Raw genomic sequence first — 13,912 nt, 5'->3', positions numbered from 1 at the left:
GAAATTTATTTTTCTTTTATGTGACTAGCACTTCCTAATGTTCAGTATTTGTGGAGTTGATTTAAAACAAATTTATTTAATACCAATGTAAATTGCCTAGCACAGACTAGGCATTGAACATAACAGGCCCACATAGAATATTTCTTTTTTCCTAATAGAATTCTATACTTGAAAAAGTGTTTATTCTTGGGTATAAGTAGTCTCTTCCAAGCCTGACTTGGAACTGACTTGGAACATAACTGCCTTGTACCTTCATCTTCTCCCTGTTGCTGCTGAGTCTGGAATGAACATTTTTTTAAATATTTGCATTGATTTCATCAATGATGAGAGAGAATCATTGATCGGCTGCCTCCTGCACGCCCCCCATTGGGGATCAAGCCAGCAACCCCAGGCATGTGCCCTTGACCGGAATCGAACCTGGGACCTTTCAGTCTCCAGGCTGATGCTCTATCCACTGAGCCAAACTGGCTAGGGCTGGAATGAACATCTTTTATCACCCTGTATGTTAAGGCAAAATCCCAGCAACCAAAAATAATCAGCACTTTGCCATTCTCAGAAAATGTAACACATGGAACATCAAAGATAGATGTAATACCATAAGAATATTCAAAAAACTATTTAAAACCACTGCCTGTTGAGGAAAACTTTGTTTTTGACAGGCAGAGTTGTGGGATAGGTGTCCTAGTGCCTCTTCCTAACATGGCAGGGAGAATCCTCTTCATGAAGGAAGATAAACTGATACATTTATTAATAAAGATTATTTATCTTCCCAGAGTTTGTCCTAAAAGATCAGAGGGTGAAGAGGATAAATACATTTGTTGAATGAAATTTTATTTTTAAGGAGATTCGTGCATTCTGCATTTGGAGATGGAAAAAGATATTTAGGTACAGTGGGGCACTGGGAAAGGGGTGAGGAGGAGTCAGCACATCTATCTTGTGCCCTTGGAATCACATCATGTAGTTATCTACCCCTTACCTGTGTCTATCACCTACTAGTAATGAGACTGGTTTTCTAAAATAAAATGCCAATAAATAGAGTGCTATAATTAAAGTAAGGCATTTTACTCCAAAGTCCATACGCTTTTCTCTGCACCACTTTCCAACGACCTCATTTTACTGATCTTTGGACTAGATCTACATTTAAATTTTTGTCAAATTTTAAGTGAAATAGTTGTGAGTAATAATGCTAATTTATTCTATTTGTATTTTTCTTAGTCTGCCTTACCCAATAAGGATATGTGCATATAGGTCATATTTCTTTCCTCTTCTTTTAGTCCTGGTTTTCTATTTTTTCTGATTTATTGCATACCAGTTTTTATAAACCACTTCGAGTACTCTAGTGGAAAGAAATGGGATGTAAGCCAATTAAAGTTAAATTTCCCATTTCAAGTAAGGAAAAAAATTGTCCTTTTCAAGTAAGGCAAAATATTATCAATGCTGGAAATGAAAAGAAGGGTGCCTTCCACATGCCAGAAAACTCAGGAATTCCTATAGGCAACACCTACTGGGAGAAGGACCAGTCCATATTATCCATTGGGGGGGAAGTTGTTCTCTGAGACCCTCTAGTTAGAGAATTAGTAAAGGGGCAAGTCCCAATTCTACTTTTAGAAGTTCACAGGGTGCTGCCCTAACACCAGATGTTGCTTGTTACTTAAATGGCATACTGAGCTTAGTTTTGAGGATAGTTAATAGTTGCAATGCCTGCTGAGAGAAATAATCTAGCTTTGGACTGTAGCAAACCACGACTGCAGTGGTTTTCAAGCCAGTGCATTTGAATCACCAGAAGCACTTATTAAAACAGCTGGGCCCATACCCCCATTGTTTCTGATTCTGAGTGGGATCCAAGAATTTGCAATTCTCATAGTTCACAGGTGATGGTGCTGGTCTGGAACCACACTTTGAAAGCAACTGCCCTATTACCTTCGGTTCTAGTCATTCTTCTCAACAACTGGACCTTTACCGGTAATCTGACAGTTTAATCTACAAATAAACTTCCCTCACCTTTAGGCATGAAAGACTTGAATACTGAGCTATGCAATCTGATATAGCTCATCTCCACTCCCAATAGTGGACAAATTTACCAGACATGAACAAGCAATTTTATAGAAGATGAGTCTAAGGCAGTGATGGGCAACCTTTTGAGCTTGGTGTGTCAAACTTCGCCAAAAAACGGAGCATAACTCGGGTAGTGTGTCACTTTGAGGAAAAAAACATTATTTCGCAAATGTTTCATCCTCAGGAGCAGCAAATGTTTCATCCTCGGCATGCAGCCGCCTCAGCGGCCGCGTGTCAATGCTGACACGCGTGTCATAAGTTCGCCATCACTTGTCTAAGGGATCAGCTGCTGTTCCCTTTGAAGCAGTTATAAAGGCAATTTCAGCAAGTATCTAATTTGTATTTGCAATAGAAGAGACTATGAAAAGGAACTTTGAAATTATTTCAGGTGTAAGGTAAATGTACCTAATTTGTTAATATACAGTGGGAGTGACAACCCATTAACTGTATGGCAAATTAGATTGGTATTTGAGAGTAAACTTTACAAGTTACCTGGGCACTAAAAGGACAGGTAATGAGGGGGAAATAATGAAATAAAAGATAAGCCATAAGGATCAAATAGTACCGTAAGTATAGAAAAAAAAAAAGGACAAATATAGATTATGTTACCACAAGATTAAGTGAAGGGATGAATCTGTTGCTGAGGGTGGGAGCCAGTTGCACTACATTTGAATTTATGTTATCACTGGGTTTCTTTGTATCTAAGGAAAAGAATACGAGTGCCAGAAATGCAAAACCTATTTATTGCCAAGAGCTGAAGAAAGAATTGAGTAGTCAAATGATTAAAATTACTGAACAGAAGTGATTTTTCACAAGTCATGGTGGCTGAAATAGAGTATATAAATTATTTTTTAATTTTTAATAAGCGTATTTTCCTCCTATTATGCTGACTTGAAAATACTGCTTTATAGTGTTGAAACCTATGGACTTTAACTCCTGTAAACAGCAGGTCATTTTCTTGCCATTCCCTTAACTCTGTTCTGTCTGTGGTCTATAAAACTATATTCTGGTTTTTGTTAGGCCATCAATACTTCTTTCAATCTGTATGTTCTATGTGTATAATATTGTTCTTGGTGCTAAATATACTTTCTTTCCTCTGATATTCAGGATAATTCTTTCTCTATATTTGTGACTATGTTCATTTTCTTGAAGTTATGTGATTGTTACTATTTTTAAATTAAAAATACTCATAATGTATACTAATGAAGGTGACCATTGAATATAAAGCAACATTGGTGAAACATAACTATGAGAACAATGTCAAACATTACCTGCTCCACCTACACCACCTTTGGAGTCCAAACACTTAGCATCACTAATTGGTCACTGAACCATATACCCAGTCTTGCCCCTGTCATAGGGGAAACTCATCATCAAATGACCAGTGACCAAATACTTGTCTGACCTGGCTGAAAGAAAAGCCTGGGCCAATCCATTTTAAGTAAGAGTCACAAAGAAAATGTCTGGTTGGTGACTGAGGGCTGGAACGGAAAGATCCTACAGAGTTAAGGCCAAGGGTTATTGTGTATGATTGGCATCATGAAGCTACAACTAAGGGAAAACCAGCCAGTGAAGAAAGAGAAGGGTCCAGATAAGGGAGCGAGGCAGAGAGCAAGCTCCTGGTTTTATCTCAGTCCCTGCCGTTTATGAGACCTGGTTTTACTTGTGCTTATGTTTGGGGGGCACTTATGAACTTTAAAACCCACTTTGCTCCTGAAGTAACTTTGAACTACCAGAAAACCATATTTAGACACATTTTAGTGAGTTAATTTCAAAGATAAAACGTTCTCTTTCTGTGGGGAGAGAGGAATAGGTTGCCTACAAAAAAAAAAAAAGGGTTGGCATCAAATTTTTTCTCTGCCATATTAAATACCAAAAATGAAAAACAACAGTAAAACCATATATGCAGCATTTGGAAGGGAATAGAAATGTTACCTAAGAATTCTGAAACCAGCCAAACTAGCATTTAATTTATCTGAAGTACTATCATTCAGAATTATTATCGTTATCAACAAGACCTTCCCTAGAAGTCCAAATATGTTCGTTCATTTAGAGAATATTAAGTAGTCCACAGGATTTGTATATGGGCCAAAAATTCATTCATAGAAACAAGACAGTGGAAACTAGCCAAATCATGCTGTGAGGCTGCTTTGGTCAAGATTCAGGTGCTGCCCCTAACCACCAGAGCCTTCTCACACACCCTTGCCATAAGTAACATCACATGTGGCACTTGCTGGCCTGATCGCCCCCAACTGTCCCCCTGCTGGTCTGGTCTCCCCCAACTGCCCCCTTTGCCGGCCTGGTCTCCCCTCTCAGCCTGCCCGCTGGCCTGGTCACCCCACACAGCCTGCTGTTCAGTCGTTTGGTCGTCCCTCACTAACCCCCCTGCTGGCCTGGTAGTAGGCAGCCATCTTGTGAGGGCATGAGGGTCAATTTGCACATTACCTCTTTATTATATAGGATGTAGGAAAAGTGGGGCATGAACAAAGTTGTCTGAGGTTTAATACATGTAATAGCCTCCTACTTCCCAGGGAGGGGTGACAGTTAGGGGCAACCAGGCAGGCAGGCAGGTGAGTGATTAGGAACCAGTGGTCCAGGATTGTGAGAGGGATGTCTGACTGCTGGTTTAGGCCCAATCTCGGCAGTCGGACATCCTCCAAGGGGTCCCAGATTGGAGAGGGTGCAGACTGGGCTGAGGGGACACCGCCTGCCCCATGCACAAATTTTGTGCACCGGGCCTCTAGTGTATATATAAAATGTTGATGTTCTGGAAACTATTCCAATTTTCATGATGCAAGTAAAGTAGGAAAGCAGAGTCCTAAAACAGGCATACAACTTTTTTTAAAAAAGTATTTTCCTCTTATTTTATTTCACTTTTTAACATTTTTTTTATATTTTTTATTGATTTTAGAGAGGAAGGGAAAGGGAGAGAGAGAGAGAAACATCAATGATGAGAGAATCATTGATTGGCTGCCTCCTGCACGCCCCCCACTGGGGATGGAGCCCGCAACCTGGGCATATGCCCTAACCAGGAATCGAACCAGTGACCTCTTGGTTCCTGGGTCAATGCTCAACCGCTGAGCTACACCTGGCTGGGCAATATACTACGTTTTTAAAGTTTGGAGTCATTTCATCCCTAAATGTTTGGTTTGGTCATTTCATGAAGCTCTTTTTATAGGAATCATGTGTACTTTAGAAAGAAATAGTATTTATTTGTTTACAGTCACACCAAGCTAAACAGGTACTACTAATACACTACAAGGAAGAATGAGAGACAGAATTTAGGGCATTGAGAAAAGTCAGAGGCTTCTGGTCAGACTCGCTGGGCATCTGTGCTCAGCTATCATTAGCATGAATGGGCAAATATCTAACCTTAGTGGGCTGGGAAAATTTAGGAATTTTTGTTTGTTTAGTTTTTTTTCCGTCTCTAAAAGAGAATACCTATCTTACCTTGCCCAGGTTTTAATAAGCTACTTTGTAGGTGTGGGATGAACAGCAGCTACTAAAATAGAAATGAAGGTGTGTTCGGGGAAATGCCGAAATAATGCTTTGTAATTAACCTAAGGTATGCAAAAGTAATAGTGAATTTGAGTGTAGATGATCTTCAGAAATCTAAAAAGGTGTACAAATTTCTAACAATTATGCGGCGCAACGAGAAACGTGCCAGTCATTTTGCTTGTTCCACCACTATAAAAACCCATTTTGCCAAGCTGAAAGCAAGCTGCTAGGCCCAGAAGCGAATAAAGATAAAACATAAAGGGTATCTTCTTGCCTGCTCCAACAACCAACTTTGAACTACACAGATTGCCCGCAGGGCTGAGCCCCCATCTATAGGTGAGTGTGGCCAGCACTCAGGGAGGAATCCCATTTTAGCGACGGCGCATGCGCCCAGAAGGTCTCGCTTTGACGACACAAGGGAAAGAAGTAGAAGCGTTTGTGGATGCTATCGCGAGAGGATAGGGCCAAATGCCACGTCAGGAGCTGGGACTCTGGCGCCGAGCGACAGGTGCCAGAACGAACGGACAGGGAAAGGCCGGGGACGCGAAGGCGTTCCGGAGGGCAGGACTTCCGCCGGAAATGGGGTTGTCTGGGAAATCAGAGCGGCGTTCCGGCGGGTTTCCCGGCGGGTCTCACCCCAGTGGGCACGGGCGGAGATGGCTTGCGCCGCGGCGCGATCCCCGGCCGACCAGGACAGGTGGGTCCTGCGGCGGGGAGGGGCTTGCCGCGAGCCCGCGGAGGCTGCGCCGCTTCCCAGCCCCGGGGAAGGCTCGCGGGAAGGCTCTGAGCTCCTCTCCGGCGTTCGTTTCTCCGGGAGGCCGCCAGCACCAGGCTCTTCGCAGGGTCCCTGAAATGCCGACTGTCGGTGGCTCAGTGACTACCTGGTTCACCCGTACGCCTCACACAGCACATTGGGTGCTCCGTGCACATGACATTACGTAACAGTCACAACGTGAGAACTCTGTTTTTTTCCTATTGTGGCGTTCAGGAAGGCTCGTTTGAGTTCTTTAGGTTTATTAATGCCTCTAACGCCGTACTTTTTTTTAAAATGTATTTTATTGATGTTTTTGTTTTTTTACAGAGAGGAAGGGAGAGGGATAGAGAGCCAGAAACATCGACCAGCTGCCTCCCGCACACACCCCCACACTGGGGATGTGCCCGCAACCAGGCTACATGCCCTGGACCGGAATCGAACCCGGGACCCTTGGGTCCGCAGGCCGAGGCTCTATCCACTGAGCCAAACCGGTCAGGGCTAACGCCGAACTTCGTATACACTAGAGTGGGCCCCCCACAGGGCCTTTGGGCAGGTACCTGTATCTAACTGAACAGTTAAGACAACGTTTTTTTTAAATATTCTCTAGCAAGTGGTTTTTTTTTCCATTTAAGGTAGTGAGTTAAAGTTTACTTTTTAAGTAAGTTAAGTAAAAGGGAGACAATATAAAGAAAAAACATGCGACTTATATAGTGTGGGTGTACTGGCAGTCACGGTAATGAGTGAATGAATGGGTGAAGTTTTGGAAATACTGCTCTGGTGATACCAGCTGTATTTTTTCTGTGGCAGGTTTATTTGTATTTACCCTGCTTATTTAAATAACAAGAAGACCATCGCGGAGGGCAGGCGAATCCCCATAAGTAAGGTAAGCAGGCTGGTACCTTGGCCCTTGAGGGGAGGTTTTACTGTTAGGGCCACAAAGGTTTCTTTGACTTGACTGCATTTGAGAAACAGTAGCCAAAAATTGGGTGCATTCCTTAATAACGGTGAAACCAGAAAGGCACGAAGTCATAGCTGAAGGAATTCTTTTTTTTTTTTTTAATGATTCTTCATGAACCTGTGTTTGAAAGAGGAGGGGGCCCTGGCCGGTGTGGCTCAGTTGATTGCGCGCCATCCCGCGCATGCGCACCTAGAGGTTGCCGGCTGATTCCTGATCAGAGCACAATCCCCAGTAGGGGACGCACAGTAGGCAGCCAATCGATGTTCGCTCTCAAATCGGTGTTTCTCCCTCTCAAAGAATCAGTGTTTTTTTAAGGAGGTGGAGGGAGAGGTGTAGGATTTGCAGTTTTCATTTAAACCAAGGTATGACAGTCTTCCCCTTAATAAAGGAAACCAAAATTATGGTTTTGTACAATGAAATGTCCACAATGCAGTTGAGTTTTTAAAGAAGACTTGCAGAAAATTCAGACGTGTTGAGTTTTATAGTTTTATGTCAGTTACCTTTTTTGAGATGGGTAAAGTTACTTTAAAAATAATTTGGCATTAGCAAAGTGCCTAATGCCAAGTGAAGGGACTTGGTTGATGCCTTTTATTTTCAAAATTGATGTCATTTTATTTTTTAAGAATCACATTTTGTAATCTAACAACAGGGTCAAGGTAACCTGGTCTGAAGCATTGACTTTGTTATTTTTGAGTTATTTTATAGCTCTCATTTTATGCTTAAATGTGTACAAGAAAGTCTATTTTGCTGCCTCTGGATAAAAGAGAAGACACCAAAGCATTGGTTCAGAATAATGCCTGACTCACTGTAACAGGCCTCTGGTAGCAAGCTGTCAGATAATTTGGAGAATGATTAAATTGTTTTGAACTTTATCGATATATAGCAAGCATACATACAGAAACATACAGAAATCTTGTGTCTTAATTTTCACAAAATGAGTGCACATGGGTAATCAGCACCCTAATTTAAAAAAAGAAAACATTACCAGCACCCAGGAAGATTCCTTTATGTCCCCTGCCAGTCACTGTCCTCTCCATATATACTCACATACAAGGATAACCACTGCTGACTTCCATCGCCATAGGTTACTTTTGCTTGTTTTTGAATTTTATTTAAAATGCATTATACACTATGTACTTTTACATCCGTTTTTCACCGAACTTTAAGCTTATAAGATTTATCCACATTTTTGAGTCAAGTTTAATTCTCATTGCTTTGTAATAGCGTTTCTCAACAGCAGCACCTTTGACATTTTGAGCCAGGTAATTCTCTGTTGTGAGGCTATCCTGGGTATTTTAGGTTGTTTAGCAGCATCTTTGGCCTCTACCCACTAGATGCCAGTGCCCTACGCCATCCTAGTTGTGACAATCAAAAATGTTTCCAAAGCATTGCCTAATGTTGAGTGGATGGGACGGGGGGCAAAATTACCTTAATGACAACCACTGCTGTGTAGTATTGCATTGTATGAATATACCATCGTCTAATCTACTGTCGATGGATAACTGGGTTGTTTGTAGTTTGGGGCTATTGTAAATAGAGCTGCTGTGAACATTCTTGAGTTTGTCTTTAGTAAACATAGTTTTGCATTTTTTTTAAATATATACTTAGAAGTGCAGTTGCATGGCCATAATGAATGCATACATTTGGCTTTAATAGATACAACCAAATAATTTTCTAAAGTGGTTGTATCTGTAATTGTGTTTTTTTTAAATATATATTTTATTGATTTTTTACAGAGAGGAAGGGAGAGGGATAGAGAGTTAGAAGCATCGATGAGAGAGAAACATCGACCAGCTGCCTCCTGCACACCCCCTACTGGGGATGAGCCCACAACCAAGGTACATGCCCATGACCGGAATCGAACCTGGGACCCTTCAGTCCACAGGCCGACGCTCTATCCACTGAGCCAAACCAGTCAGGGCTGTAATAATTGTTAACCAGTATTCACTGAGCACCTACTATGCTCCAAGTATCATGCCAGATGTTGGAGAATATACTGATGAACAAATTAGTCCTTCCACTTGTGAAGTGTATGTTCTGTTGGAGGGGAGATGAACAACACAAGGATGGATCAGTATTATTCCAGGGATTTTTTTTATTATTATTATTTTTTTAATTATAGTGGAAACGGCTGGACCTAGTAGAAAAGGAAACCTTGGGTTTAATACATGTTTTGATCATAGAATTTAAAATGATTTACACAACAATATTGTAGTACCTACTTAAAGCTAAGCTGTTCAGTGTTTTTTTAAACTGTTCAGGCTGTTGAAAATCCTACAGCTACAGAGATTCAAGATGTGTGCTCAGCAGTTGGACTTAATGCATTTCTTGAGGTATGATGTGGTTCTTCCTTCGCTATTTTCCATTCTCATCTCATTGATATAATAACTTCCTTAAAGCCTGTTTTCCTTTTATATTAGAAAAACAAAATGTACTCCAGAGAATGGAATCGTGATGCTCAGTACAGGGGCAGAGTCCGGGTTCAACTCAAACAGGAAGATGGCAGCCTCTGTCTTGTACAATTCCCATCACGTAAGCTTTTTTAAATGAATAAAATTTGGGGATAGGTTACTCATTCCTCTACACTGCAAAAAAGTTTCTGATCTTTTGAAAGGTAAAAATAATGTGTGTTCTACAGATTAATTTAGAGAAGGACTACCACAGTGCTTCTAACTTCTTTGGGGGCTGGGGTACATTATTTTGTTTTGTTTTATTTTTTTATCTTTATTGCTGAGAGTATTACAGATGTCTCTCCCCTTTTTACTCTCATTGCCCCCCTCCACTCAATTCCCACCCCACCTCAGGTCTTCACCATCCTATTGTCTGTGTCCATGGGTTATGCATATAAGTATATAAAGTCTCTTACTGTCTGCACCCTCTCCTCCCCCCACTCTGAGATTCATCAGTCTGTTGCATGCTTCCATGCCTCTGGACTTATTTTGTGGGTCAATTTATTTTGTTTATTACATTAAACATATGAGTGAAATCATATGATACTTGTCTTTCTCTGAATGGCTTATTTCACTTAGCATAATACTCTCCAGGTCCATCCATGCTGTCTCAAAGAGTAAGAGATCATATATATAATTTGTTTTTGTTTTGTTTTCAGAGAGGAAGGTGGGGGGGTGGGGGGAGGAGGGAGAGGAGAGAGAGAGAAAGAATTTGAAACATCAATGATGAGAGTGAATCATTGAATGGCGCTTCCTGGCAACCAGGGCATGTGCTCTGACCATGATCTTCTGGTTCATAGATCAACGCTCAACCACTGAGCCACACCAGCCATGCAAGAGATCCTTCTTTTCTACAGCTGCATAGTATTCCATTGTGTAAATGTACCTACCACAGCTTTTTTATCCACTTATCTACTGGTGGGCACTTGGGCTGTTTACAAATCTTAGCTATTTTAAATAATGCTGCTGTAAACATAGGGGTGCATATATCCTTTCTGATTGGTGTTTTGGGGTTCTTGGGATATATTCCTAGAAGTGGGCCACTGGGTCAAATGGCAGTTCCACTTTTCATTTTTTAAGGAAACTCCATAATGTTTTCCATAGTGGCTGCACTGGTTCTAAACTTCTTTAAGTTAAGGACCTATTTGATAATGTGATGAAACTTACTAATGGTTTCCTCCAAAAATACTGTTTTGTGAACATTTTGTAAACCTCTGAAAATCCATCATCGTTCCTAGGTTAAGAGTGTAAAATTATTAAATTGTCAGATGTTCATTGCCATTTTAGATCCTAGAGATCTTGAGGTCTGCTTATAATTTCATTAATAAATCTAAAAAGCCATACTTAGTGAAAAAAAGCAAGAGATAGTATTACCACTTAGGTAAATTTAAGAACAAAGTAAGAAAATACCTGGTCTTAAGATAGTAGTTAACCTAATGGCAAAAGCAAGTCAAGGCAAGGGGTAGGGAGTAGGCACAGGAGGTTATGGTAAGAGAAGACTAGCATTATCCCTAGTGTTTTATTTCTTTTTATTTTTAATTTTTTATTTATTGGGGTGAATACTGGTTAACAAAATTATACAGGTTTCAGGTGAACAATTCCACAGTATGTCATCTGTACACTATATTGTGTGTTTCCATGGCTTAAAAGTTATAATGATATGCTGTTTCCAATTTCTTAGGTTTAGAAAAGTTCTCCTTGGGTTTTCAAGTTAATTACTAGGACCAAGACCCAAATTTTTGTTTCGCACTTTAATTTTGATTGTGTTATTTTAAATATGTCAGCATTGTTCTCAATACTTTCACCACCAAAGGCCCCACTCCTAGTCATTGTCTTCATAGTCATTTTTTTTCTTTCTTTTAAAATCCTTCTCATTTTCTTGATGTGGTGTGATGATTTCTTGATGTGGTGTGATGAACTTTATGGTATTCAAGTTAATGACCTTTTGCATCTTATCTCTCAGATTATATACTAACCCTAATTTCTGGTTCCTAGGTAAGTCAGTAATGTTGTATGCAGCAGAAATGATTCCTAAACTAAAAACAAGGACACAAAAAACAGGAGGTAGTGACCAAACTCTTCAGCAAGGAGAGGGAAGTAAAAAAGGGAAAGGAAAGAAGAAGAAGTGACCTGGCAAGACAATCAAGTCTGACATCCTACTGTAAGAGACGTGGATGGAGGTTTCTGATTTGTATCTGGGAGAAACTGAAGCTTTTTGTTTGTATCATTTAACTGAACTATGAACATTTGTGCCTCCCAGCTTTAGCATGAGAGTTGACAATGAAATAAATTTACATCAAAAGTTTGCATCTAGCTCTTATGCAGTATAAAAGAAAATTTTTTTGCCTTTCAATGCAGTTTTTGTGGAAGAAAGAAGCTTATTTTTAAATGGACAGTGGCCTCTGCCATAAGTTACTTGAAATCCTGTATCTGTGCTCTATGTAAAAATGTTCAGCTAAATGAGTTTAATAAGATTTAAAACATATTGTTCACCTTTTAAGCTAATGAAATAAAATTCAAAACTGACTATGTAGCTTTTGCTTATGAACTAATCAATGCCAGTGGAAGAGATAATTTAAAAGAATAAAATGGGAAGCCTGGCTGGTGTGGCTCAGTGGTTGAGTGTCGAACTATGAACCAGGAGGCCACAGTTTGATTCCTGGTCAGGGCACATACCTGGATTGCAGGCTTGATCCCCAGTGTGGGTCATGCAGGAGATCAAGGGAGGCAATCCATCAATGATTCTTTCTCATCAGTGATGTTTCTATCTCCCTCTCCCTCTCTAAAATCAATAAAAATATATTTTAGAAATAATAAAAGAATAAAATGGGGAGTGGATGTTTAGTATGACCTTAAAGGTAGAAGAAAGTAGTTAAATCCTCTTGGAGGTCTATGAACAACCAGTCTATAGATATATTTTTATTTTTAATTGATTTTCTTTTTAGAGAGGAGGAAAGGAAAGGGAAATATTGATGTGACAGAAACATCGATCTGCCGCCTTATGTATGCACCCCGACTGGGGATCTAACCCACAACCTAGATGTGTTCCCTGACCAAGAATCAATCACACAACCTTTTAGTGTGTGGGATGACGCTCCAACCAACTGAGCCATCCAGTCAGGGCTAGATCATATTCTTTTAATTAGTTATCGTAATTGAATAGTTCAATTACTAGTTTTTTGACATGGAAAGTCCTGGAGTTTAAGCTTTAGATTTGCTTATTTTGTAGGCTTAAGGACATTGTTTTCATTGGAATTCTAAAACTACTTATGCTTTAGCACCTTGAGATACACCTTTTTCAGTAAATTAAATTGGATTGCTGATTCTACCTTTATTGCAAAGCATTGTCTGAATTTTCTGTAAAGTTGAAGAGAATCCCTATCCAGCCATATGATTTTGTCCTCTGAGAATCTCTTGGGGAACTGCCTTCTGTGACTCCCTATGCTTCTGGAAGGGCTGTTAGTCATGTGCTGCCTAATAGTGTTTCAGTCAGTGATGTGCCACATATACAACTGGGATCCCATCCTATCTAATAAAAGAGTAATATGCAAATTGACCATCACTCCAACACACAAGATGGCTGCCACAAGATGGCCAGCAGGAAGGGACCAGGCCTGCAAGGGAGGGCAGTTTGGGCCATCAGGCCAGCAGGGGAGGGCAGTTGGGAGGGGCCAGGCCTGCAGGGAGGGCAGTTGTGAGCGATCAGGCCAGCAGGGGAGGGCAGTTAGGGGCAATCAGGCTGGCAGGGGAGCAGTTAGGCATCAGTAAGGCTGGCAGGGGAGTGGTTAGGGGATGATCAGGCTGGCAGGCAGAAGCAAATAGGGGCAATCAGGAAGGCAGGCAGGCAAGCAGTTGGGAGCCAGCAGTCTTGGATTGTGAGAGGGATTGGGCCTAAATGGGCAGTCAGACATCCCTCGAGGGGTCCCAGATTGAAGAGGGTGCAGGCTGGGCTGAGGGACACACACCCCCATGCACGAATTTCATGCACCGGGCCTCTAGTAAGATTATAATGGAGCTGAAAAATTCCTATCCCCTAGTGACATCGTAGCTGTTATAAATTCAGAGCACAGCAGGCATTACTTGTGTTTATGTTGATGCTGATGTAAACAAATTTGCACTGCCAGTCACATAAAAGTATTGCACATACAATTATACACAGTACATAATCTTACCTAATAATAGGCAAACATGTAAATT

The 13,912-nt window shown here is 40.8% G+C and overlaps 1 protein-coding gene across 3 annotated transcripts; it reads left to right on the top strand.

Annotated features, from left to right (window-relative positions):
- The first annotated feature begins 6,062 nt into the window (after nucleotides 1–6,062).
- SRP19 (signal recognition particle 19) lies at nucleotides 6,063–12,242 on the top strand. 3 transcript variants are annotated; one of them, XM_054715003.1, is made up of 5 exons: nucleotides 6,063–6,250; nucleotides 7,115–7,190; nucleotides 9,527–9,598; nucleotides 9,686–9,797; nucleotides 11,711–12,242. In XM_054715003.1, exons 1-5 carry the CDS (start codon nucleotides 6,210–6,212, stop codon nucleotides 11,842–11,844), a joined length of 435 nt encoding a protein of 144 aa, XP_054570978.1. In that variant the 5' UTR covers nucleotides 6,063–6,209; the 3' UTR covers nucleotides 11,845–12,242. The 3 variants fall into 3 exon arrangements, with proteins under 3 accessions (XP_054570978.1, XP_054570977.1, XP_054570976.1); XM_054715002.1 differs by lacking the exon at nucleotides 7,115–7,190 and having other exon boundaries at nucleotides 11,711–11,804; XM_054715001.1 differs by lacking the exon at nucleotides 9,527–9,598 and having other exon boundaries at nucleotides 6,065–6,250.
- Nucleotides 12,243–13,912: the final 1,670 nt, after the last annotated feature.

This window comes from Eptesicus fuscus, chromosome 4 (assembly GCF_027574615.1).
Source record: "Eptesicus fuscus isolate TK198812 chromosome 4, DD_ASM_mEF_20220401, whole genome shotgun sequence".
Taxonomy (NCBI): domain Eukaryota; kingdom Metazoa; phylum Chordata; class Mammalia; order Chiroptera; family Vespertilionidae; genus Eptesicus; species Eptesicus fuscus.
The sequence above is the reverse complement of the archived record's forward strand: the minus strand, read 5'-3'. Positions and strand labels throughout refer to the sequence as shown.

Excerpts from the sequence above, each read along its gene's own strand:
- SRP19 (XM_054715003.1), top strand. The coding sequence starts at position 6,210 with ATGGCTTGCGCCGCGGCGCGATCCCCGGCCGACCAGGACAG. Across the intron at positions 6,251-7,114 it reads TCCCCGGCCGACCAGGACAG|GTTTATTTGTATTTACCCTG; the intron begins GTGGGTCCTGCG and ends TTTCTGTGGCAG. Across the intron at positions 7,191-9,526 it reads GGCGAATCCCCATAAGTAAG|GCTGTTGAAAATCCTACAGC; the intron begins GTAAGCAGGCTG and ends TAAACTGTTCAG.